At 44.7% G+C, this 23,602-nt stretch overlaps 2 protein-coding genes across 2 annotated transcripts in view; both read right to left on the bottom strand.

Moving 5' to 3' along the window:
* The window catches only part of GRAMD1A (GRAM domain containing 1A), a 182,007-nt gene extending 164,857 nt beyond the window's left edge, over nt 1-17,150 (bottom strand). Inside the window, exon 1 of the mRNA XM_077456438.1 lies at nt 16,550-17,150. Within this exon, the coding sequence (XP_077312564.1) occupies nt 16,550-16,557 (8 nt within the window). The 5' untranslated portion in view covers nt 16,558-17,150. The remainder of the gene's footprint in view (nt 1-16,549) is intronic.
* A 3,930-nt stretch (nt 17,151-21,080) lies between these two features.
* Nucleotides 21,081-22,934, bottom strand: LOC143933356 (E3 SUMO-protein ligase ZBED1-like). The gene has a single exon (XM_077456223.1). It carries the CDS (start codon nt 22,932-22,934, stop codon nt 21,081-21,083), a length of 1,854 nt encoding a protein of 617 aa, XP_077312349.1.
* Between the last annotated feature and the right edge of the window lie 668 nt (nt 22,935-23,602).

Raw genomic sequence — 23,602 nt, 5'->3', positions numbered from 1 at the left:
GGGTGGGCTCGGTGCGCAGGGCATTGCCCCCTGAGCCCACACAGTTGTGTGACAATAGCGAATTAATATTCGCTATTGTTTTATTGTTTTCCTGTTTCTCCTCCTGACCAATCAGAAAGCCAGGTCCTGAGACCCGATTGGCCAGGGAGTCTTAGGTCTCTGGACCCAATTTCCTGTTCAGATGGGAGAGAGAAGCAGCGGCCCCGGTTCTTCCCTCGCAAGCCGGAGCGAGGAGCAGAACCAGCCTCCTAAGGTAAGGTCACTGTTCGCCGCCATCTGTCTCCCATGGGGCAGGGGGAGCACTGATCTCTACCATCGGTCTCCCATGGGGCAGGGGGAGCACTGATCTCTACCATCGGTCTCCAATGGGGCAGGGGGGCACTGATCGCTACCATCGGTCTTCATTGGGGGGGCACTGATCGTTGCTGCCCATCTCCTGTGGAGGAGGGGGGCTCTGATCGCCCCTGTACATCTCCCCTGGGGGGTGGGGGCACTGATCGCCACCATCCATCTCCCATGGGGAGGGGGGGCACTGATCACGTTGTCCATCTCCCATGGGGGGCACTGATTGCTGCTGTTCATCTCCCGTGGGGGGGGGGCACTGAATCATTGCCACCCATCTCCTGTGGGGGCACTGAATGCTGCTGTTCATCCCCTGTAAGGGTGCACTGATCGCCGCCATCCATCTCCCATGGGGGGGCATTGATCGCCATTTATCTCCTGTGGGGGGGGGGTCACTGACTGCTGTTGTCTTTCTCCCATAAAGGGGGGGGGGCACTGATCACTGCCGTTCGTCTCCTGTGGAGGGGGGGTCACTGATTTCTGTCGTCCGTCTCACGCAAAGGGGGGGGGAGCACTGATCTCCGCCGTTCGTCTCCTGTGGGGGGGCACTGATCTCCGTCGTTCGTCTCCTGTGGGGGGGCACTGATCTCTGCCGTTCGTCTCTTGTGGGGGGGCACTGATGACCGCCGTTCATCTCCCGCAGAGGGGGGGGGCAGTTTTGTATTTGTGTACAGGATTAAACGACCGCGCAATTGTCAGATAAAGTAACGCAGTGCCGTGTTTCAAAAAATGGACTGGTCGGGGGGGGGGTAAAAACCTTCCGGTGGTGAAGTGGATAATGTATGGGCTGCCTTAGGTACCCCTTGCTGGGGTTGTGGGGGGGAGGGGGTCACTGCAAAGAATGTTTTATTTTGTGTCACCAGGAGATGGGTGACAAGATTTCCCACGCTCAGGAGCCCAGCTGTGTGTACCTTCTCCCTAACCAAATAAAATCTGATGACCCGCTCCGTTATCCGTCGTGTCTCCTCCACGGGCTGCGGAGGAGGGGAAGGAGACATGGATGTCACACCTCCTCTTACTTTTAAAATTGTTCTTTTATTGGCAACTTGAATCGCGTGTTATCCAGCGTGCTGGCAATTCTCTGCAGTTGTCGCCAAATACTTCTTATTGCACATTATCAGATGATTGCAGATAAATGGCGCTCTGTCCTCAGGATAAAGACTGCAGAAAATACACTCAAGTATTGACATTCGATGGTATGTGCCCGCCGACAATCGACTCTTCTTATTTGATCTCATCTGATAAATATGTGACCTAGTACAGTGGCGCAGCTATGAGGGTGCTGACTGCACCCGGGTGACACCGGCCAATGGGTGGCACCTCTCCGATGTCCGCTCCGCCCCTGGAAAGGCCAGGCCCCTGGCTGGGATGAGCCGCCATGTTTCCAGAGTCCAACCCCCGATTCATCCCTAGAGGGGGAGCCAGAAAGATGGCGGCTCCCATGAAGCAGGGACAGGAGTCAGAAACTCGGGGGGGCAAAGTGTCTGTGGAGAGGATGGGATGGAGATTTCTGATGCTTGTGTGCTGGAGATCATAGAGAAGACCAGAGAGAGCGAGAGAGATAGACAGCAAGTCAGTGTGTGACTTGTGTACTTCCTCCTCTACCACCAGGGGGAGACAACATCATCTGCCCCACCCCCCTCTAATGTCACCAGGACATGGGGCAATCTAAACCTCCTCTACTGCACCCCTACATAGTGACATGGTATGTTCCATACATCACCCACCCACATAGTGAAATGGTAAATTCCATCCATCACCCCCCCCCCCTCACATAGTGACATGGTACATTCAATCCATCACCTCCCCTACATAGTGACATGGGGGCAATCCCAAACCTCCTCTACTGCACCCCTACATAGTGACATGGTACGTTCCATACATCACCCCACCCACATACTGACATGGTACATTCCATCCATTACCCACCCACATAGTGACATGGTACGTTCCAGCCATCACCTCCCCCCCATACAGTGACTTGGTACATCCCATCCATCACCTCCCCTACATAGTGACATGGGGCAATCCAAACCACCTCTACTGCACCCCTACATAGTGACATGGTACATTCCATACATCACCCCACCCACATACTGACATGGTACATTCCATCCATTACCCACCCACATACTGACATGGTACGTTCCAGCCATCAACCTCCCCCCATACTGTGACTTGGTACATTCCATCCATCACCTCCCCTACATAGTGACATTGGGACAATCCAAACCTCTACTGCACCCATACATAGTGACATGGTACGTTCCAACCATCACCCCCCCCCCCCCCCCCATAGTGACATTGTACATTCCATCCATCACCCCCCTTCACATAGTGACATGGTACATTCCATACATCACCTCCCCTACATAGTGACATGGAGCAATCCAAACCTCAACTGGAACCCTACATAGTGACATGGTACGTTCCAACCATCACCCCCCCATAGTGACATGGTACATTCCATCCATCACCCCCCTTCACATAGTGACATGGTATATTCCATCCATCACCTCCCCTACATAGTGACATGGAGCAATCCAAACCTCAACTGGAACCCTACATAGTGACATGGTACGTTCCAACCATCACCCCCCCCCCACATAGTGACATGGTACATTCCATCCATCACCTCCCCTACATAGTGACATGGTACATTCCATCCATCACCCCCCTTCACATAGTGACATGGTACATTTCATCCATCACCTCCCCTACATAGTGACATGGGGCAATCCAAACCTCAACTGGAACCCTACATAGTGACATGGTACGTTCCAACCATCACCCCCCCCCACATAGTGACATGGTACATTCCATCCATCACCTCCCCTACATAGTGACATGGTACATTCCATCCATCACCCCCTTCACATAGTGACATGGTACATTTCATCCATCACCTCCCCTACATAGTGACATGGGGCAATCCAAACCTCCTCTACTGCACCCCTACATAGTGACATGGTACGTTCCATCCATCACCCCCCTTCACATAGTGACATGGTACATTCCATCCATCACCTCCCCTACATAGTGACATGGAGCAATCCAAACCTCAACTGGAACCCTACATAGTGACATGGTACGTTCCAACCATCACCCCCCCCACATAGTGACATGGTACATTCCATCCATCACCCCCCTTCACATAGTGACATGGTACATTCCATCCCATCACCTCCCCTACATAGTGACATGGAGCAATCCAAACCTCAACTGGAACCCTACATAGTGACATGGTACGTTCCAACCATCACCCCTCCCCCCCCCACATAGTGACATGGTACATTCCATCCATCACCTCCCCTACATAGTGACATGGTACATTCCATCCATCACCCCCCTTCACATAGTGACATGGTACATTCCATCCATCACCTCCCCTACATAGTGACATGGGGCTATCCAAACCTCCTCTACTGCACCCCTACATAGTGACATGGTACGTTCCATCCATCACCAATCTCCCCCCCCCCCCCCCCACATTGCAAAACCCACCAATTTATTCTCGAGGGCCTCTGCTGTGAAAAAACAAAAATAATGTATATATATAAAAAAAACAAATGATTAATATTACTATAACTGTTTTCTGATAATATATAAAATGTATATTTATATTTATTACAAATATATATATAAATGTTTGGGGGTTCTGAGCAATTTTCTAGCAAAAAAGTTTGTGAACATAAAGTGCCAGAAAAGGCCTGAACTGGAAGTCAGTGCTTTGTGCCTGAACAGCCAATCAGCAAGTCCGAGTGCTGTCACATGGTTGCTATGCCTATGCAGGACTCACTATTCCTCCTATCATGGTGTCCCCTTCTTTTTTTTTTCCTGTCCTGGTGTCACAGACGATAATAATAACCCATTGAAACTTTTTCTGCTCTATCAAAAAAAAGGTTGCAGCCTTAAATCGCAGCGTGTTATGTCAAAGGGAAATGTTCTTTATGTCCTCTTTTGGTTAAGCTGCTCACCAGACCGATAAACCTATTAATAAATTCTCAGACGTGGACTTAAAAAACCCGACTTATCGTTCTGCATGATCATTTCCCATCAGAACGCCACAAAATAAGTTACAGTGTATCTAAAGCTAAAACTTTTTATTTTTTATTTTTTTTAGTTTTGAAGGGATCAAGGGTTAGAACACTTTCCACTCACTTCCTGTTGCGTCTCCAGGACAGGAAGTGGAGGAAAATTCCCCCTGAGGAGACACAGACAGCAAAAACTATACGAAAAATCTGCCAAACCCATTTTCAAAATAACGAACATTCGGCCGTGACAGCGAACGATAGTGCAATCATGTAATGACCGAGAAATCATTCAGTGGACATAAATGAATCAATTTTTTATTTTTTTTTTTAACATATACCTAGTGCAAAAAGTTCAGACGGCAAACACATTGACCTTTCAATTTATCGTTCGATCGGCAGAAAATTTCCAAACTCATCCTTCGTTTTTTTTTTCCGCTCAAAAACATCCCATTGATTTTCGATTTTGTGCCCATTAACTGGCCGAAAAAAAGAAAAGGAACGAACCAGCCAAATGACCGAATTTTGGCCGATGTTTCGTATATGTATGGCCAGGATTCGTTTCAGCTGTTAGGGGGATTCCACCACTGACAGCTAAAATGTAAAAAAAATAAAAATAAATAGCCGCAATTATCAGTGTCAAGGAGAGGGGGCCGTCAAGGCCTTATCAATCTATGACTTATTTAGTGGGGTTCCCCTGCTGACAGCTGAAGTGTAAACTAAGTCCCAGCAATTGGAGCTGTCAAAGAAAAGAAAAAATCACAATATTTATCAACAACATTGCTCAGATGCTGAAACAGACAGATAAAAAGAAACATTGTTTCTTTTTGTATCTTTCTGTTTATTCATCTACAGATCAAAAGGGATGAGCTTCGATTGGCAGATGAAGTCAGCTTAAAGCAACCTGACAAGAGAAAAAAAAAAAAAAAAAGTAGATTTTTTACATTTTTTTATTACTGTAAATCTTCCTTTGTTTAACCCCTTATTAACCCTTCACTTACTCTAATCAGCCTTTTTTTACTTCTTATTCTCCTTCTCTAATTATTATTTTCTTGCTGATTTTTATTTTTATTTATTTTTTCACTTCTATTTTAAAAGCTATTAATAATTAAAACGTTTTTCTTATTTTATTTTTTGTATTATTAAATGTTACTTTGTTTAACCCCCTTATTAACCCTTCACTTACTCTAATCAGCCTTATTTAACTTCTTATTTCCCTTCTCCATTTAATTATTATTTTCCTGCTGATTTTTCTTTTTTCACTTCTATTTTAAAAGCTATTAATAATTAAAACTTTTTTCTAATTTTTTTTTTATTATTATTAAATGTTACTTTGTTTAACCCCCTTATTAACCCTTCATTTACTCTAATCAGCCTTTTTTTACTTCTTATTCTCCTTCTCTAATTATTATTTTCCTGCTGATTTTTCTTTTTTTTCACTTCTATTTTAAAAGCTATTAATAATTAAAACTTTTTTCTAATTTTTTTTTTTATTATTATTAAATGTTACTTTGTTTAACCCCCTTATTAACCCTTCATTTACTCTAATCAGCCTTTTTTAACTTCTTATTTTTCCCCTTCTCTATTATTTTCCTGCTGATTTTTATTTTTATTTTATTTTTTCACTTCTATTTCAAAAGCTATTAATAATTAAAACTTTTTATTTTTTTGTTTGCTTTGTTGGTTAATATTAACAAACAAAAATAAATAAATAACACCTTTAAATTTACACATTTAACATTAAAAAAAAAAAAAAAAAGTGCAAAATTAAAAAAATATATATATCTAAATTTTATTTGTAAATAACTTTTCAATGCTTTGTACCATTTGTGACAGCTGAAGTGTAAACAGAACAGTTGCTGGTTGGTATCGGTAATTGATATTGGCAAATATAAAAAAAATAAAAATAAAAAAAAAGTACTAAAAAAATAAATGAATAAATAAAAAGTATCAGTACGCGTAAAAAAATGGCATTGGTGCAGCCCTACATTATACAATTCTCTTGTTCAATTTCCTTTAGATTTACCTTCAACTATGCAATATGAGGGCCTTCTTAATTGCATACAAATTGTAAGTGTTTAGGTTTGCCCTCATAGCATACGGTTTTGGTAAATCTAAACAGGAAAACTGTATAATGTATGGCCAGTCTTAGGTGCTCTGGTCAGATGAGAACAAAATTGAACTTTTTGGCCTAAAAGCAAAAAACGCTATGTGTGGTGGAAAACTAACACTGCACATCACCCTGAACTCACCATCCCAACTGTGAGACATGGTGGTGGCAGCATCATGTGGTGGGGATGGTTTTCTTCAGCAGGGACAGGGAAGCTGGTCAGAGTTGATGGGAAGATGGATGGAGACAAATACAGGACAATCTTAGAAGAAAACCTGATAGAGTCTACAAAAGACTTGAGACCGGGGCGGAGCTTCACCTTCCAGCAGGACAACGACCCGAAACATCCAGCCAGAGCTACAATGGAATGGTTTAGATCAAAGCATATCCATGTGTTAGAATGGCCCAGTCACAGTCCAGACCTAAATCACATTGAGAATCTGTGGCAAGACTTGAAAATTGCTGATCACAGACGCTCTCCATCCAATCTGACAGAACTTGAGATATTTCCAAAGAAGAAGAATGGGCAGAAATGTCCTCTCTAGATGTGCAAAGCTGGTAGAGACACCCCCAAAAAGACTTTCAGCTGTAATTGCAGAGAAAGGGGGGTTCTACAAAGTATTGACTCCGGGGGGCGCCATACAAATGCCCCCCCACACAAAAAAAATTAAAAACATTTATCATTTTCCTTCCACTTCACAATTAGGTGCCACTTTGTGTTGGTCTATCACATAAAATCCCAATAAAATACATTTATGTTTTTTGGTTGTAACCTGACAAAATGTGGAAAATACTTTTTCAAGGCGCTGTAGCGCCAATATCCCTACTGACCAATCGGGGCTGCGCGGATAAGCTCATCCAGAATCAGGATATTATTCTTCGGTATAATCCCAGGAAGGTGATTTGCTTAGTTCTGCACATACCTCCAACATTTCACACATCAGTTAGTCGCAGATATTTGTACACTCAGCACCCGGAGAACATCGGAGAACATCGCTCAGCAACTTCTGTCTAGATAACAATTATCCAGAGGAAAAAAAAAAAAGAAGATTCTCATACATTTATTTTCTGATTGGAAAACCATTGCATTGGAACCAATATGTCTTTATGATCGGTCGCAGTGGCCGCTCTGGTTCTCTGGATAACACGTTCCTCCATCATGGTTGCGCTTTTCTCAAACAGCTAAGATGATTTAAAGCGGTATTAAACCCAAAACCAAAATAAATTTAAATTGCTAGATGTGGTGGCTGCATTAGTTTTATTTTCTGGGTTTTTTCCCCCCTCTGTTTTCACCTGGTGATCTGACCAGTAACACATCTCCTGTATTAGAGTGCGCCCCCCCCCCCCCCCCCACACACACACACACACACACACACACACACACTCTGGATGAAGAAGCACAGGAGGCACAGCAGACAGCAGTATTGCCAGTCGGGGGGGGGGGGGGGGTGGGGGGGGTTAGTGGAGCAATTTTATCGATCGGTTCTTTATTTGTCGAAATCGCAAAGCCATAAAGAAAACGCATCAGCCAGCCACGAGGAGACACCAAATAAAAATCCGACTGTTTGATTCTTTTGATTCCGTTTCAAGTCGATCACAATTTTTGAACGTGGAAAGACGCATTGGATTGATATGAGGTGGTCGGTCGTTATGGTGGCCAGTGTTGGGATAAGGTCCTTTAGCGCCCAGGGTGCAAAAGGCCAAAATGTGCCCCCCTCTTCTATTGACCTGGGAATCAAACCTGCAGCATAGCTTTTCGCTCCTCTTGCCGAAGTGCCCAAGGCAGATGTCCCTGCTGCCCAAGGCGGATATCCCTAGTGCCCAAGGCGGATGTCTTTAGTGCCCAAGGCGGATGTCTCTAGTGCCCAAGGCGGATGTCCCTAGTGCCCAAGGCGGATGTCTCTAGTGCCCAAGGCGGATGTCCCTAGTGCCCAAGGCGGATGTCCCTAGTGCCCAAGGTGGATGTCCCTAGTGCCCAAGGTGGATGTCCCTAGTGCCCAAGGCGGATGTCTTTAGTGCCCAAGGCGGATGTCTCTAGTGCCCAAGGCGGATGTCCCTAGTGCCCAAGGTGGATGTCTCTAGTGCCCAAGGCGGATATCCCTAGTGCCCAAGGCGGATGTCTCTAGTGCCCAAGGCGGATGTCTCTAGTGCCCAAGGCGGATGTCCCTAGTGCCCAAGGCGGATGTCCCTAGCGCCCAAGGCGGGGTGCCTCTTGTGCCCAAGGAAAATTTCCCTTGTGCCCAAGGCGGATGTACCTTCTGCCCACCCCCTTGGCCCAGACCTGAACCTATTTTGGACTCCCGATCAATGGAAAGTGGTTGAAAGTGACTGAAATTTGCCACGTTTATTGCTGATTTTTAGCGTTATACCCTCTCCCTGGTATGTTCACATAGACACAAGTACTCACATGACTTCTTTTGCCGACGTGTCCAAGGTGGCTGTCCCTTCTGCCCACCCCCTTGGACCGGCCTTGAATCTCTTTGGGACTCCCGATGGATAGAAAGTAGTTGAAATTGAATGAAATTTGCCATCCGTGTAGGGCCGGTTTTTAGCGGTATCCCCTTTCCCCGGCACGTTCACATAGACACAAGTACTCACATGACTTTTCCTTTTGCCTAAGTGCCCAATGCAGCTTCCCCTTCTGCCAATCCCTTGGCCCGACCCTGAACCTATTTGGGACTCCCGATGGATGGAAAATAGTTGAAATTGACTGAAAATTGCCACGTGTATTGCCGGATTTTAGCGTTATCCCCTCTCCTCGGTACTTTCACACTGACACAAGTACTCACATAACGTCTCCTTTTTACGAAAATGCCCAAGGCGGCTGCTCCTTCTGCCCACCCCTTGGCCTGGCCTCACTGGTATTTGGAACTCCCGATGGATGGAAAGTGGTTGAAATTGACTGAAAATCGGCACACGTATTGCCAGTTTTTAGGGTTATCCCCTCTCCCCGGTACGTTTGCACATAGACAAAAGTACTCACATGAGGTCTCCTTTTGCTGAAGAGCCCAAGGCGGCTTCCCCTTCTGCCCACCCTTGAACTTATTTGGGAATCCCGATGGATGGAAAGAAATTAAAATTGACTGAAAATTGCCACGTATATTGCCATTTTTTTATAGCGTTATCCCCTCTCCCCCGTACGTTCACATAGACACAAGTACTCACATGACTTTGGAAGAGACGGGAGCAGCGATGATCATGGCATGTCCCTTCTTGCTGAGCGGACAGGTGATGTGAGATACTGACTCACAATGCTTTTCCTTTCGTAAGTCGCCCACTCCCACCTCTCCCATTGCTGTCTCTAATCCAGCTGTCTGTCCCTGGCCGTCTGATGTCTGTGTGTCTCCCCCTCCCCTCCCCAGCTGTGTGCGGTCTCTGCCCCTCTATGGGCTGTGCTAATCCCCCCCCCCCCCCCGACAACCTCCAACACTTTTCCTGTCAGTAGTCATTTTCTTATTCCAGATACCGATATCACTCTGCAAGAGGTCGGCAGAGATATCCCGATAAGAGGACCAAAACATTCACCAGATTGGGAATCCTGGACCAGATCAGCCTTATAGGTCTTGTATGTTCCAACAGTAGGATCTCCGTGCCATAATTTTGGCCACCTTTGTGCGTCCCGCCTCCTCATCATAACATGGTGAGATGGTGGGAACCCCTCATAATGGGCACAGCAGACCTGGGAACTCAACACATGGGATGGTGGGAACCCCTCATAATGGGAGAAGTAGGTGTACAGACCTGGAAACTCAGCACGGGGATGGTGGGAACCCCTCATAATGGGCACAGCAGGTTTACAGACCCGGGAACTCAGCACAGGGATGGTGGGAACCCCTCATAATGGGCACAGTGGGTGTACAGACCCAGGAACTCAGCACAGGGATGGTGGGAACCCCTCATAATGGGCACAACAGGTGTACAAACCTGGGCACTCAGCACAGGGATAGTAGGAACCCTTTATAATGGGCACAGCAGGTGTACAGACCCAGGAACTCAGCACAGGGATGGTGGGAATCCCTCATAATGGGAGAAGTAGGTGTACAGACCTGGAAACTCAGCACAGGGATGGTGGGAACCCCTCATAATGGGCACAGCAGGTGTACAGACTTGAGGACTCAGCACAGGGATGGTGGGAACCCCTCAATGGGCACAGCAGGTGTACAGACCCGGGAGCTCAGCACAGGGATGGTGGGAACCCCTCATAATGGGCACAGTAGGTGTACAGACCCAGGAACTCAGCACAGGGATGGTGGGAACCCCTCAATGGGCACAGCAGGTGTACAGACCTGGGAGCTCAGCACAGGGATAGTGGGAACCCCTCATAATGGGCACAGAAGGTGTACAGACCCGGGAACTCAGCCCGGGGATGGCGGAAACCCCTCATAATTGGCACAGCAGGTGTACAGACCTGGGAACTTAGCACAGGGATGGTGGGAACCCCTAACAATGGGCACAACAGGTTTACAGACCTGGGCACTCAGCACAGGGATGCTAGGAACCCTTTTTAATGGGCACAGCGGGTGTACAGACCCAGAAACTCAGCACAGGGATGGTGGGAACCCCTCAATGGACACAGCAGGTGTACAGACCTGGGCACTCAGCACTGGGATGGTGGGAACCCTTTCTAATGGGCACAGCGGGTGTACAGATGCAGGAACTCAGCACAGGGATGGTTGGAAACCCTCATAATGGGCACATGATATTCTATAGCTACAATAATAAATGGATACCTGAGCTTTTGTGAATGCACATAATTGTTGACATTATACATACTAATAATATTAATAAAAAATACAATAAATACTCAGATTTTAGGGTCATACATCAAGCAATCACCAGATAACACACAAGTAACAAAAACGCTACAAAAACATTGGAACTGACAAAAATCTCCAATGCTGAAATTTTTCCAGCCGGACAGAGGAATTTTGTTGTTCATAATTCGAATTGTTTAGAAAACCATGCTGCCCGAGAAAAGCAAATTATAATCACACTGGGCATAATTTCCTTGTTAAAGAAAAACTAATATAAACAGAAAGTTTGAAAAAAACGTCCCATTGTTTGGCTGTGGAAGTCTAGAACACTGGAAAGATAAACACTGCACACATTTTTAATATTAAATAAACAAAGAACAACGGAAACAAAAAGGGTACAAAAATAAACAGCAAAATATATATATATATATTAAAGAAACAGGCACAAATCCAAATGGCAAACAAATAAATAAAATTGGGCACAATAAAAAAAAAAAAAAAAAAAACAGTAAAAAAAAAAAGCCTGCAAAATAAATAAATATAAAAATAAATAGGCACAAAATTAAACTAAAATAAATAAATAAATTAAACACAAAAACAAATAAATAAGCAGAACCAAAAAATAAATAAGCAGAACCAAAAAATAAACTGCTCTAAAAATGTAATGTGAATGGCCACAAAAATTATCTAAAAAATAAATAAATAAATAGGCACAATAAAAAGATAGACTGCAAAGAAAAAAACGAAAACGAATAATAATAAAAAAAAATATATATATATATATATACACATACATATATATATATACTCCCAAATTGTAAGCTCTAACAATCCTCCTCTATTAAATTCCATTGTGACTGTACTCTCTGCTCTCATATTGTAAAGCGCTGTGCAAATTATCGGCGCTATTTAAATCCTGTATTATAATAATAATAATAATAATAATAATATACACACACACAGATAGATAGAGTATGTATGTGTGTGTGTGTGTGTGTATATATATATTTGGCACAAAATAAACTGCAAAATAATAATATAATAATAATAATAATAACTAAAAAATAAATAAATAGCCTCAGAATATAAAATAAAATATTATATATATATATATATATATATATATATATATATATATATATATATATATATATATAAGAAAAGAAAATATATAACAAAATAATCTATAACAATAGATAAACTAGCACAGAATATAAACTGCAAAAAATAGGGTAGATGATTATTGCATTGATATTGTTGGTACAGGCAATTAGAAAGTAAACAATGGGATCTAAGGTTTTTATCGCTATATATATATATATATATATATATATATATATATATATATATATATATATCTATCTAGAGAGATATTGCTGTCCCGTGTTGATGATTTCATGGGAAAAACGCACCATGCAATGCCTCGTTATATGCATATTACATTATATCTAAAGCGTAAACTTCGTTTTAGATTGAATGTGGAAGACCTAAAAAAACACTTTTTTTTCTTTTTCTTTTTTGGGTCCCTCTTGGGGAGATTCATCCTCTTTATATGTCGGCACCGCTGTTCTAAGGACAGGCATTATTAGAAAGGTGAGGGAAAAATGTTCCAATGGGGACACACATTCTGAGGACATCTAAGAGTGGATTTCCCTTTCGGAGAGATTTCCTTTCACTTCCTCTTGTGTTTCAGGGACAGGAAATGAAGGGAAATGTCTCAATCGGGGACATAGCAAAAAAAAGAAAAGGTCCTAACCCTTATCTACTCCATCCACAACTTAAAAAAATGGCTTTATATTGAAATGTTTTTCTTTGTAGACATTCCAGAGGATGCATTTTCTAAAAGACATCACTTAAAAGAGACCCTGTCACACAAAGCACAGTACAAACAAACACTTTAAATGCTAACTTGCAGCATTTTTCTTTTACGTAAATTATTTGTTTTCACTCACATCATGCCTTTGAAAGTGCTAAAAAAATGTGAATACACCTAGCACAGCCCCCCCCCCCCCCACCCCCACCCCCTCCGTCCTTACATGTCACAGCCCTTGCCCCTTTTGGGAGCTTATAATTACTGCCTGTGCTGGCCCAGCTCCTTCCCACACCTCCCTACATAACCATAAGTGGGGAATTTAGCAAATAAGCAGGCAGAGACGGTGGCAGAATTATCAGCTGCATGCACTGCTGGAGAATAGGGCCCGATGCCCAGAGAGCCAGCATTTCCCGGGTAAAAGTGGAATGTTATAGGGTGTGTCACTTGAGTGACAGCTCTGGGTCTGCTGACTTCACGTTGAAGATGGCGGCACCCAACAGACGTCTCAGGGCTGGCGTCAAGGAGGCATAGTAAGGGCGAGCGCCCCAGGCAGCACTTTGGGGAGGGGGGGGGCCTGGGCAGCGCTGAGGCTGAAGTATACATACCATACACCTGCCCTGTGTATTGCTAAGCTGGTTGCTAGGATGCTGTCAGCTGGGCTGCACAGCATCACTGGCGCAGGCTGTATGGACCAGCCACCTGTGTGGTAATAGCCATGAGCGCTGTGCGGTCCCGTTGCCAGCATCCTAGTAACCAAATCATTGGTTGTTAGGATGCTAACAGTGGGGCCACAGCATCCTATCGATCAAAGGGTGGCAATATGGGGCAGCATTAGGGGCTGGAATGTCCATACTATACACTCTCTCCTTGCTGCAACTTAGTAATGTTGCCCTATATACACCAGGACAGCTGGCGGCTGGGCTGCATAGCATCATTGGCTGTAATCCTGCAGGCAGCTGCCTGCAGCATAACAACCAATGAAGCTGTACGGACCAGGCCGCCTGAGTGCTAGCAACCATAGGCGCTGTGCGGTCCCGTTGCCAGGTTCCTAGCCACCAATAACACACAGTATCATTGGTTGCTAGGATGCTAGCGGTTGGGCCACAGCATCATGGGTTGCTGTGCCAGCATCCTAGCAATCAAAGGGTGGCAAAAATGGGGTTAGGATGTCCATGTGGTGGGGATGTACATACCATACACTATCTCTTTGCTGCAACTCGGTAATGTCGCCCTGTATACAAAGGGCAGCATTGCTGAGCTGGTTGCTAGGACTCTGGCGGCTGAGCTACACAGCATCATTGGTTGTTATGATGCTAGCGGTGGGGCTACACTATCATGGGTTGCTCTGCCAGCATACTAGCAATCTCTGGGGGGGGGTGGCAAAAATGGGGCAGCCAACTGCAACATAACAACCAATAAAGCTGTACGGAACAGCCACCTGCATGTTAACAACCATAGGTGCTGTGCTGCTAGCATCCTAGCAACCAATGACACTGTGCAATTGGTTGCTATGATGCTAGCAATGGGGCCACAGAACAACATGGATTGCTCTGCCAGCATCCTAACAATCTCAGGGGGAAGGGTGGCAAACTTGGGGTGACATCGGGAGTGACCACGGGACAAAGTATAGTGGGATCTGAAAAACATTTAAAAACCAGAATGCTCCCCAGTGGGACAGTCCCTCCCTCCCCCAATAATCTCCAGTAGGAAACCTAATTCCCCCCCATAATCTCCAGTAGGAACCCCATCCCCCCCATAATCTCCAGTAGGAACCCCATCCCCCCCATAATCTCCAGTAGGAAACCCATCCCCCCCATAATCTCCAGTAGGAAACCCATCCCCCCATAATCTCCAGTAGGAAACCCATTTCCCCTCCCCATAATCTCCAGTAGGAAACCCACCCCCCCCCCATAATCTCCAGTAGGAAACCCATTCCCCCCATAATCTCCAGTAGGAAACCCATCCCCCCCTGCCCCCCATAATCTCCAGTAGGAAACCAATCCCTCCTCATAATCTCCAGTAGGAAACCCATCCCTCCCCCATAATCTCCAGTAGGAAACCCATCCCCCCCCACCCCCCATTATCATTATAGATAGTTTACCACAATAGATATGTTTTTTTTCTGGTCACTGTTGAATCTATCTACCCGATATTATTTTAACTCGTCTTTTTTTAGCCCTGATGAAGTAGGAGTTGCCCCTGAAACACGTCGGCTTTCACCTCCTGATCTGTCATCAAGATTAAAGTGAAAGTAAACCCTCTTTATCGTTTTAAGCCAAGCAAGCTGGCACCTTGGCCTCTGTTTGATCTTCAACCGCCATGAGACGAGTTATGACACCAGCCATTGGATGGTTTGACAGTTTGGTTGAAAGCACAACCAACGCGATAGTCACATTCCCGGCACATGCCAGGTCGTGGCTTTCTATCTACGCTGAACAGTTGACACCACAACCACACACACCCACACACACAACCACAACACACTGGATATAGGCGCGAACGCCCACCTATCCCAAGCTGCCAGAAAGCAAAACGAGATGGCCATGCGTGGGCAGCGCACACTCCGATGGGTGCACCAGAGCACGTAGGGTGGTATGCCCATCTACGTCATGCAGTGGCAGTGAGGCGGGGGATGCTGGGTGACCCTGTCCGGGCACTGCAGTCCAGAACAGTAGAGTGAGTGCAGGCAGGAAGTAGCTGCAAAGAGGCTAGAGGAGATCAGCAGCTGTGTGATGCAAAAAAAGAAAGAAAAAAAAAAGAAAAAGATAGCGATCCGCAGCCCCACCAATGGACTGCCTGCGATACAACGGCGGCCAGCTCGGCTTCTCAGGAAGTCATGTTACAAATTTGGCAGCTTCTGCAGTTGCAACACTTTCGTTTTAAGCTCAAGAGAAAAAAAATAAAAATAACATAGTGTGGGGGGGTTTGCGTCTCCCCTGCCTACGGCCTGCCACGTTTTCAGCCTGCAACAATTGCAACATTGTATCCCAAAACACACAGCACGTGTGCCCCTCTGCAGACACCCCCCCCCCCTCCGCCCCCCCCCCCCCCCAACAACGCACCATCACACCATCACCTCCCACAGCAAATCGCCAATCACTGAGCATTTTGTACCGGCGATAACATGCATCCATACACGAGCGGGGATCTCCGATTCCCCCCCCCCCCCCAGATTGAATCGTATTGTAATTCTTCTGTCTGCCCCAATGTTGTAAAGCGCTGCGTAGACTGCCGGCGCTATATAAATCCTGTATAATAATAATAATAATCCATCAACACACAACAAAAAAACAAACTGTCACATCTGCAGCAGCCTGCAAAGTCAGCCGAACCGGTTAAATGGCTTTCTTCTTCCCGTTCTGCATCCCCCCCCCCGGAGCGTGCCAAACACAACCCGGGTGTGGGGGGGGGATGGAGAGGCACTCTGCTGCAGAGGGCCCACAATGACCACAAATATAAAATAAAGAAAGGGAAGGGGGGGGATTGGACTGCCACTCACTCAATCATAATCGTGTCCTCCGCGTGTTCCCGGGCCAACCCACGCTTTTTCAGGCTACCGTCTACGGCCGGTGGTCCTCATGCTCGCTCGCTGCGTCTCTGCTGCGCCGTTGCCTCTTTTTTTTCTTTTTTGCGTCTTCCCCAGGACCATGTCTTTGATTTATCCGGATGGCGGCTCTCTTTTTTTGGCCATGAAGGCTCGTCGCAGGATTTTCTTTTCGCCGGCGAATTTATTTTCGCAGGTTTGCGTTTTTTTTTGCTTTCGCCGGTAGCGGCGCCGCCTCCTCTGCCCCGCTCGGCTAAGCTGCCTTCGCTGGCTGCCTGGATGTGTCTTTGTACATGTGCTCCCTTTGTGTACGCGGGGTAGGTGGGTGGGTGGGTGGGGGGGGGGTGTCTCTCCGGTCTATGCAGGCGATGGCGTTATGTGTCCCCCCATCATGATGTCCCCTCTTTCCGTTTTTTCCCCCCCCCTCCCGGCCTTTGTACGGAGGATTCCCAGTTCCTGGCTTGCTTGTATGGATTTCTCCAGCATCGAAAGCTTTTTCGGAAATTTGACACTCGACCTTCCTCTTCTCTCTCTCCCCTCCTCCTCCTCCTTCACTGCTGGTGTCTCATCTACTCTCTCCTCCCCCTTTTCTCTAAAAGGAGAGGGGAAATGAGGAAAAAAAAAAAAGCAAAATGCAACAGGCAACAGATGTGTCACAGCCAAGCCCCCCCCCCCTCTCCAGCAGCCATGCTGCCGCACAGACAGGGTCCCAGGGATATTACGTAGTCGCTTCTCTGGGGGGGGGGGGGGGCATTGGTGGGATGCCGCAGTCAAATTTGCAAATTGCTTTGCGAAACGACTCCGGATTTGGATCCTGCTGGGAAAACATCGGATTGTCGCCTGCGATACATTTTATTCTTTTTATTTATTTATTTTTTCACAAATAGGAAAAAAAAAAGCTTCTTTTGAAAAAGCGGAACTTATCTAATAAAATGTAACATGAAATGTTGCAATTAGCAGTGTGTTGCTGGAGTACTGCAGTTGACAAGTCTTATACAAAAATAATATTTTAAAAATAATATTTATATATTCGTAGTTAATATTTTTATATAGAGTTTAAATATTTTTATATAGACCTAACATAGATTTTATATATTAGGGTTACACCGATATCCTTTTTTAAAAATTTTTTTTATCGTTTATCAGTAAGTATGAGTTACCGATACTTTCGCTCAAGTATTGGCCAACACTGAGTACCGAAGAATGTATGTCTATATACTGTATATAGATATATATCTTAGGGCTGTGGAAATTAAAGATCGATTCCTCGATTAATTTTTTTGATCGATCAAAATTCTTTTGATCGGTACTCACCTCTCCGCCGGTCTCTGGGCCTTCAGGGAGTTTCCATCGGAGATCCGGTGAAGTCGCTGACATTGACGACACTAGACTCCTCCTCCCTTCCCCAAGTCCATCCGTCTGCTAACGAAGGGAAGGAGGGAGTGGTCCAGTGACGTCGCGGACATCAACGTCATCAGACTCCTCCTCCCTTCCCCAAGTGCCTCTGTCTGATAACGTAGGGAAGGGGGGAGTAGTCCGGTGACGTCACAAACATCGACATCACCAGACTCCTCCTCCCTTCCCCAAGTGCCTCCGTCTGCTAACGAAGGGAAGGATGGAGGAGTCTGGTGACGTCACAAACATCGACATCACCAGTATCCTCCTCCCTTCCCCAAGTGCCTCCATCTGCTAACGAAGGGAAGGATGGAGGAGTCTGGTGACGTCACGGACATCAACGTCACCAGACTCCTCCTCCCTTCCCCAAGTGCCTCCGTCTGCTAACGTAGGGAAGGAGGGAGTAGTCCGGTGACGTCACGGACATCGACGTCACTGGACTCCTCCCCCCCTCCTCCAAGTGCCTCCGTCTGCTAATGTAGTGAAGGGGAAAGTAGTCCGGTGACGTCACGGACATCAATGTCACCAGACTCCTCCTCCCTTCCCCAAGTGCATCCGTCTGCTAACGAAGGGAAGTAGGGAGGAGTCCGGTGACGTCAAGGACATCGACATCACTGGACTCCCCCCCCCCCCCTCCTCCAAGTGCCTCCGTCTGCTAACGTAGTGAAGGGGGAAGTAATCCGTTGACGTCACGGACATTAATGTCACCAGACTCCTCCTCCCTTCCCCAAGTGCATCCGTCGGCTAACGAAGGGAAGGAGGGAGGAGTCCGGTGACGTCACGGACATCGACGTCACTGGACTCCCCCCCCTCCTCCAAGTGCCTCCGTCTGCTAACGTAGTGAAGGGGGAAGTAGTCCGGTGACGTTACGGACATCAATGTCACCAGACTCCTCCTCCCTTCCCCAAGTGCATCCGTCTGCTAATGAAGGGAAGGAGGGAGGAGTCCGGTGACGTCACGGACATCAACATCACTGGACTCCTCCCCCCTTCCCCAAGTGCCTCCATCTGCTAACGAAGGGAAGGAGGGAGGAGTCCGCTGACATCACGGACATAGATGTCACCGGACGAAGGAGGGAGGAGTCCGGTGACGTTGAAGTTCTGATTGAACGCAACGCGTACGGGGGAGGAGCTACACATGACATCACCCGCTGCTGGCCTACGGAACGAACACGATTGTCGGTTTTACATGCTGTGTTTTTATCATCTTTATGTGAGTAGTTTGTGTTTGAACACAAAAATGAAATCTTATACTTAAGCGGTGAGCACTTAGATCTTTTCTTTCTACCCATGACCCGGCGTCCTTGCTGAGATCTAAGGAGACGTGAGAGAAGTTTATGGTCCATGTTAACCCTTTTGATACCCGCTTGCATCACCACCTGTTTGCACAGGGGTCCGTGCCATAAGGGGAGAGTGATTAGTTAGAACGGAGGTGGAGGGATTGTCACGCTACTGGGGAAAAAATAAAAAAGACTTCCGTCAGCGCTACAGTTTGGATTTAAAACGTATTTGTGTGCACTGTGAAGTTAAGTCATGGATTGTGGAAACTAACTAGTGTCAGGTGATTGTATATAGTGTATACCACATTTACCACTGACTAATGCAGAGTTGCAATGCAAGGAGATCAGCTAAAAGTAGTTGGATCTGTATGTGCGTTATAATTAATCAAAATTAGTCAATTAATCGATTTTAAAAAAAAATTGATTAATCGAACACGAAAATTTTAATCAGTAACAGCCCCAATATATATATATATATATACAGTATCTCACAAAAGTGAGTCCTCATTTCTGTAAATATTTTATTCTATCTTTTCATGTATACAGATATTCAGCGGCTAATTTTAGCTCTGATCGCTGTATAAATGTCACTGGTCCCAAAAAAGTGTCAAAAGTATCAGATCTGTCCGCCACAATGTCGCAGACCTTCTAAAAATCGCAGATCCCCACCATTACTAGTAAAAAATAAATAAACAATACAAATTCCATGAATCTATCTCCTATTTTGTAGACGCTATAAATTTCGTGCAAACCAATCTATATACGCTTATTGCTCTTTTTTTTTTTAACAAAAATATGTAGAAGAATATACAGTATCTCACATAAGTGAGTACACCCCTCACATATATGTAAATGTTTTCTTCTATCTTTTCATGTAACAACACCAAAGAAATGACACTTGTCTACAATGCAAAGTAGTGAGTGTACAGCTTGTATAACAGTGTAAATAATTTGCTGTCCCCTCAAAATAACTCAACACACAGCCATTAATGTCTAAACCGTTGGCAACAAAAGTGAGTACACCCCTAAGTGAAAGTGTCCAAATTGGGCCCAAAGTGTCAATATTTTGTGTGGCCACCGTTATTTTCCAGCACTGCCTTAACCCTCTTGGGCATGCAGTTCACCAGAGCTTCACAGGTTACCACTGGAGTCCTCTTCCCCTCCTCCATGATGACATAGAAAGAGGGATTATGAAACGCGTTGGGGTGTGAGCCCACTTTACCAGTTCAACCTTATCTCAACATTTCCTTTATATTTATTTATATATATATATATATATATATATATATATATATATATATATATATAGAGAGAGAGAGAGAGAGAGAGAGAGAGAGAGAGAGAGAGAGAGAGAGAGAGAAAGAGAGAGAGATATCTATCTCTCTATCTATCTATATATATATATATATATATATATATATATATATATATATATATATATATATATATATATATATATATATATATATATATATATAAATATATATTTATATCTATATATATATATATATATATAAATATATATTTATATCTATATATATATATATATATATAAATATATATTTATATCTATCTATATATATATATGTATATATATATATATATATATATATATATATATATATATATTAGGGCTGTTACTGATTAAAATTTTTGTGTTCGATTAATCTATTTTTTTTTTAATCGATTAATCGATTAATTTCGATTAATTATAAACGCACATACAGTTTTTTCAATTTTTTTTTTATTAAACTTAAAGAACAATGTAGAAAGTTAGTTTAACTTATAAAACGTATCTAGTATATCTAGGCATCACTTTAGCCAGTCACGAAGACATACCAGGGTGTTTACATTTTCTGGAAGCAGACAGGATCGCATTTTATTTACGATATACCCTGAAGAACTGAACAGTCTTTCACACGGAACAGATGTTGCCGGTACACAAAGAATTGTCTGCACAAAACTGCTTAGGACAGGAAAACGATGGTTATTAAGTTTCCACCACATGAGCGGATCCTCCGTTTCTGGAATGGGAGCTTCTACTTGGTACCGCGTCAGCTCGGCCTGTACACTGTGTACTGCATCTGATTCGTCAGCTGAGGATTGTGATTCAGAGTCGCTCAGCAACAGAGTAAGTTTTTGTTTCTTCGGCACAGGTACTTTTGTCTCATCATTGCTTTTTCCTTCTAAGTCTGTTGGACGTCCTGCTGGCTGTGTTCTATCGTGGAAGGCCCTGCATGCATTCGACAATGCTGTCCACACTGCTTCGCGTTTCTCTCTTCTTAAACAGGTGAGTTTCTTGTAACGTGGATCTAAAGCCACAGCCATTTGCAATATTGTCAAAGCATCAATGCCTTCAATTCTGTTTGTGAAGTCGTTCAATGTTGCAGTTTTGAATCGTCCAATATAACCTGGATCGTCATCATTAACTATTAACAGTCTACGCAAAAAGGCCTGTAATGGAAGAACGGCAGAACATGTCGCATATTGTTCCCCCCCAACATATTCCGTAGCATCTGCAAGTGAACCTAAGACTGATGTATATTTGGCCATTTTGTCCCAATCTGACTCTGTCAGTTTTGGTCCACTGTAGTTTTTTGGATGATCAATGTGATACTGCATTATGGCATCTTTGACTTCCAGCAATCTGGCTAACATCATGTAGGTACTGTTCCAACGAGTTGCCACATCCTGTTGCAATTTGTGGAACATGACATCTTTCGGCGAAGAGACACTGGAATGGCTGCTCTTCAGTTCAGATGTGTTGGCCGAGCTGTGCTTGAAATGTCCAACTAAGTGTCGACATTTTGCCACAAGAGGTGATGAGTCAGCTGCCTTCAAACCTGCTAATATGCTAAGTTGAAGACAATGTGCGATACATGGTATGTGACTGTAATCCGTTTGTCCGATAGCAGCAACCATGTTTCGTGCATTGTCCGTTATGATACAGCATATTTTATCGGTGATGTTCCATGTTGCAGCAAACTCTTTATAGAAACTGGCAACGTTTTCAGCAGTGTGTCGTTCATCCACAAGTAAGCAACCTAAAGCTACTGATCTCAGTTTCCAGTCGGAATCAATCCAGTGTCCTGTTATACCACAGTATGATTCATTGTTGTTTGAGGTCCAAAAGTCAGTAGCGAGAGCAATACTGTGAATACTTTCTATAGCTTTCTTATGCTGTGTTAGTTTCTCGTTGTACATCTGACCAATTACAGCGTCGATGGTACGGCGAGTGGGTAACTTATAAGTCTGGTTTTGAAGAGCTATACGTAGTACTGTTTGTAGTCCATCATCTTCCACAATTGCTGTTGGACGTCCTGAACTGGCAATCCACTGAGCAATAGCAATTTTCAAGTCCGCAGAAACTTTGTCACTTATAGGCTTGTTTGACTGAGACGACAAGAAATTAGATATTGATTGTACTGAAGAACTCTTCTGCCGGTCACTGTTGACAACGTGTTGATACTTAAGTGGATGTTTGTGCTGTAGGTGGTACGTCAGCGATGTATTTGAACCACGAAAAGCAAACTGTTTATTGCAGTGAATGCAGTAAACTTTGTTGCCATCGTCTACTTTGCCATCAGCAGTTAGTCTAAAAATGAAATGCTTGCTCAACTTTCCGCTTATATGCTTAACTGCAACGTTGCTTTCATTGCTCGCCATTGTTGTTTACTGTCTAAACATCTATGTAAATTAAAATTTTATATAGAACGCCAAGGATCTCTTTCCGTCACATTGTTAACAGTGGAGGTTTTCAAGTTCTCACAGAACGTTTCCCTTTTTGCCCCCTTCCCTTGATGGAGCCTGATGCATCCTCCTGCTCCACAGATAGGTATCGCAATCCAGTGGGTGCAATTTGCACGCATTCAGCAGGGTAAGTCTCACTGTCCAGGCTATAAAAGCAGAAAGAAATATGCAATCAGTGCAAAAATTAATAAACTCCCCGTATGCAAGCTGAACACTAAGGAATTTCAATTTCCACAAAAAATATACACTGTCCAGGCTGTCCGGTGATGTCACGGACATTAAGGGTGCAACAGATCAAAAAACTCACAGTTTGGATCATTCCTCAGATCAGAGTCACGGATTAGATAATTATTCGGAACACCACCATATATAGTCCCCACTGTAATATCCACATCTCCCCCCATACTGCAATACCCACATCTCCCGCCATACTGTAATATCCACATCTCCCCCCATACTGCAATACCCACATCTCCCGCCATACTGTAATATCCACATCTCCCGCCATACTGTAATATCCACATCTCCCGCCATACTGTAATATCCACATCTCCCGCCATACTGTACTGTCCACATCTCCCCCC

The sequence above is a fragment of the Lithobates pipiens genome, unplaced genomic scaffold (genome assembly GCF_037356315.1).
Source record: "Lithobates pipiens isolate NorthernLeopardFrog02 unplaced genomic scaffold, aLitPip1_a1.2 Scaffold_27, whole genome shotgun sequence".
NCBI lineage: Eukaryota > Metazoa > Chordata > Amphibia > Anura > Ranidae > Lithobates > Lithobates pipiens.
This window is presented reverse-complemented; position numbering and strand designations above follow the sequence as displayed.

What these genes read in the sequence shown, in the direction of transcription:
- LOC143933356 (XM_077456223.1), bottom strand. Translation starts at nt 22,934, where the DNA reads ATGGCGAGCAATGAAAGCAACGTTGCAGTTAAGCATATAAGCGGAAAG.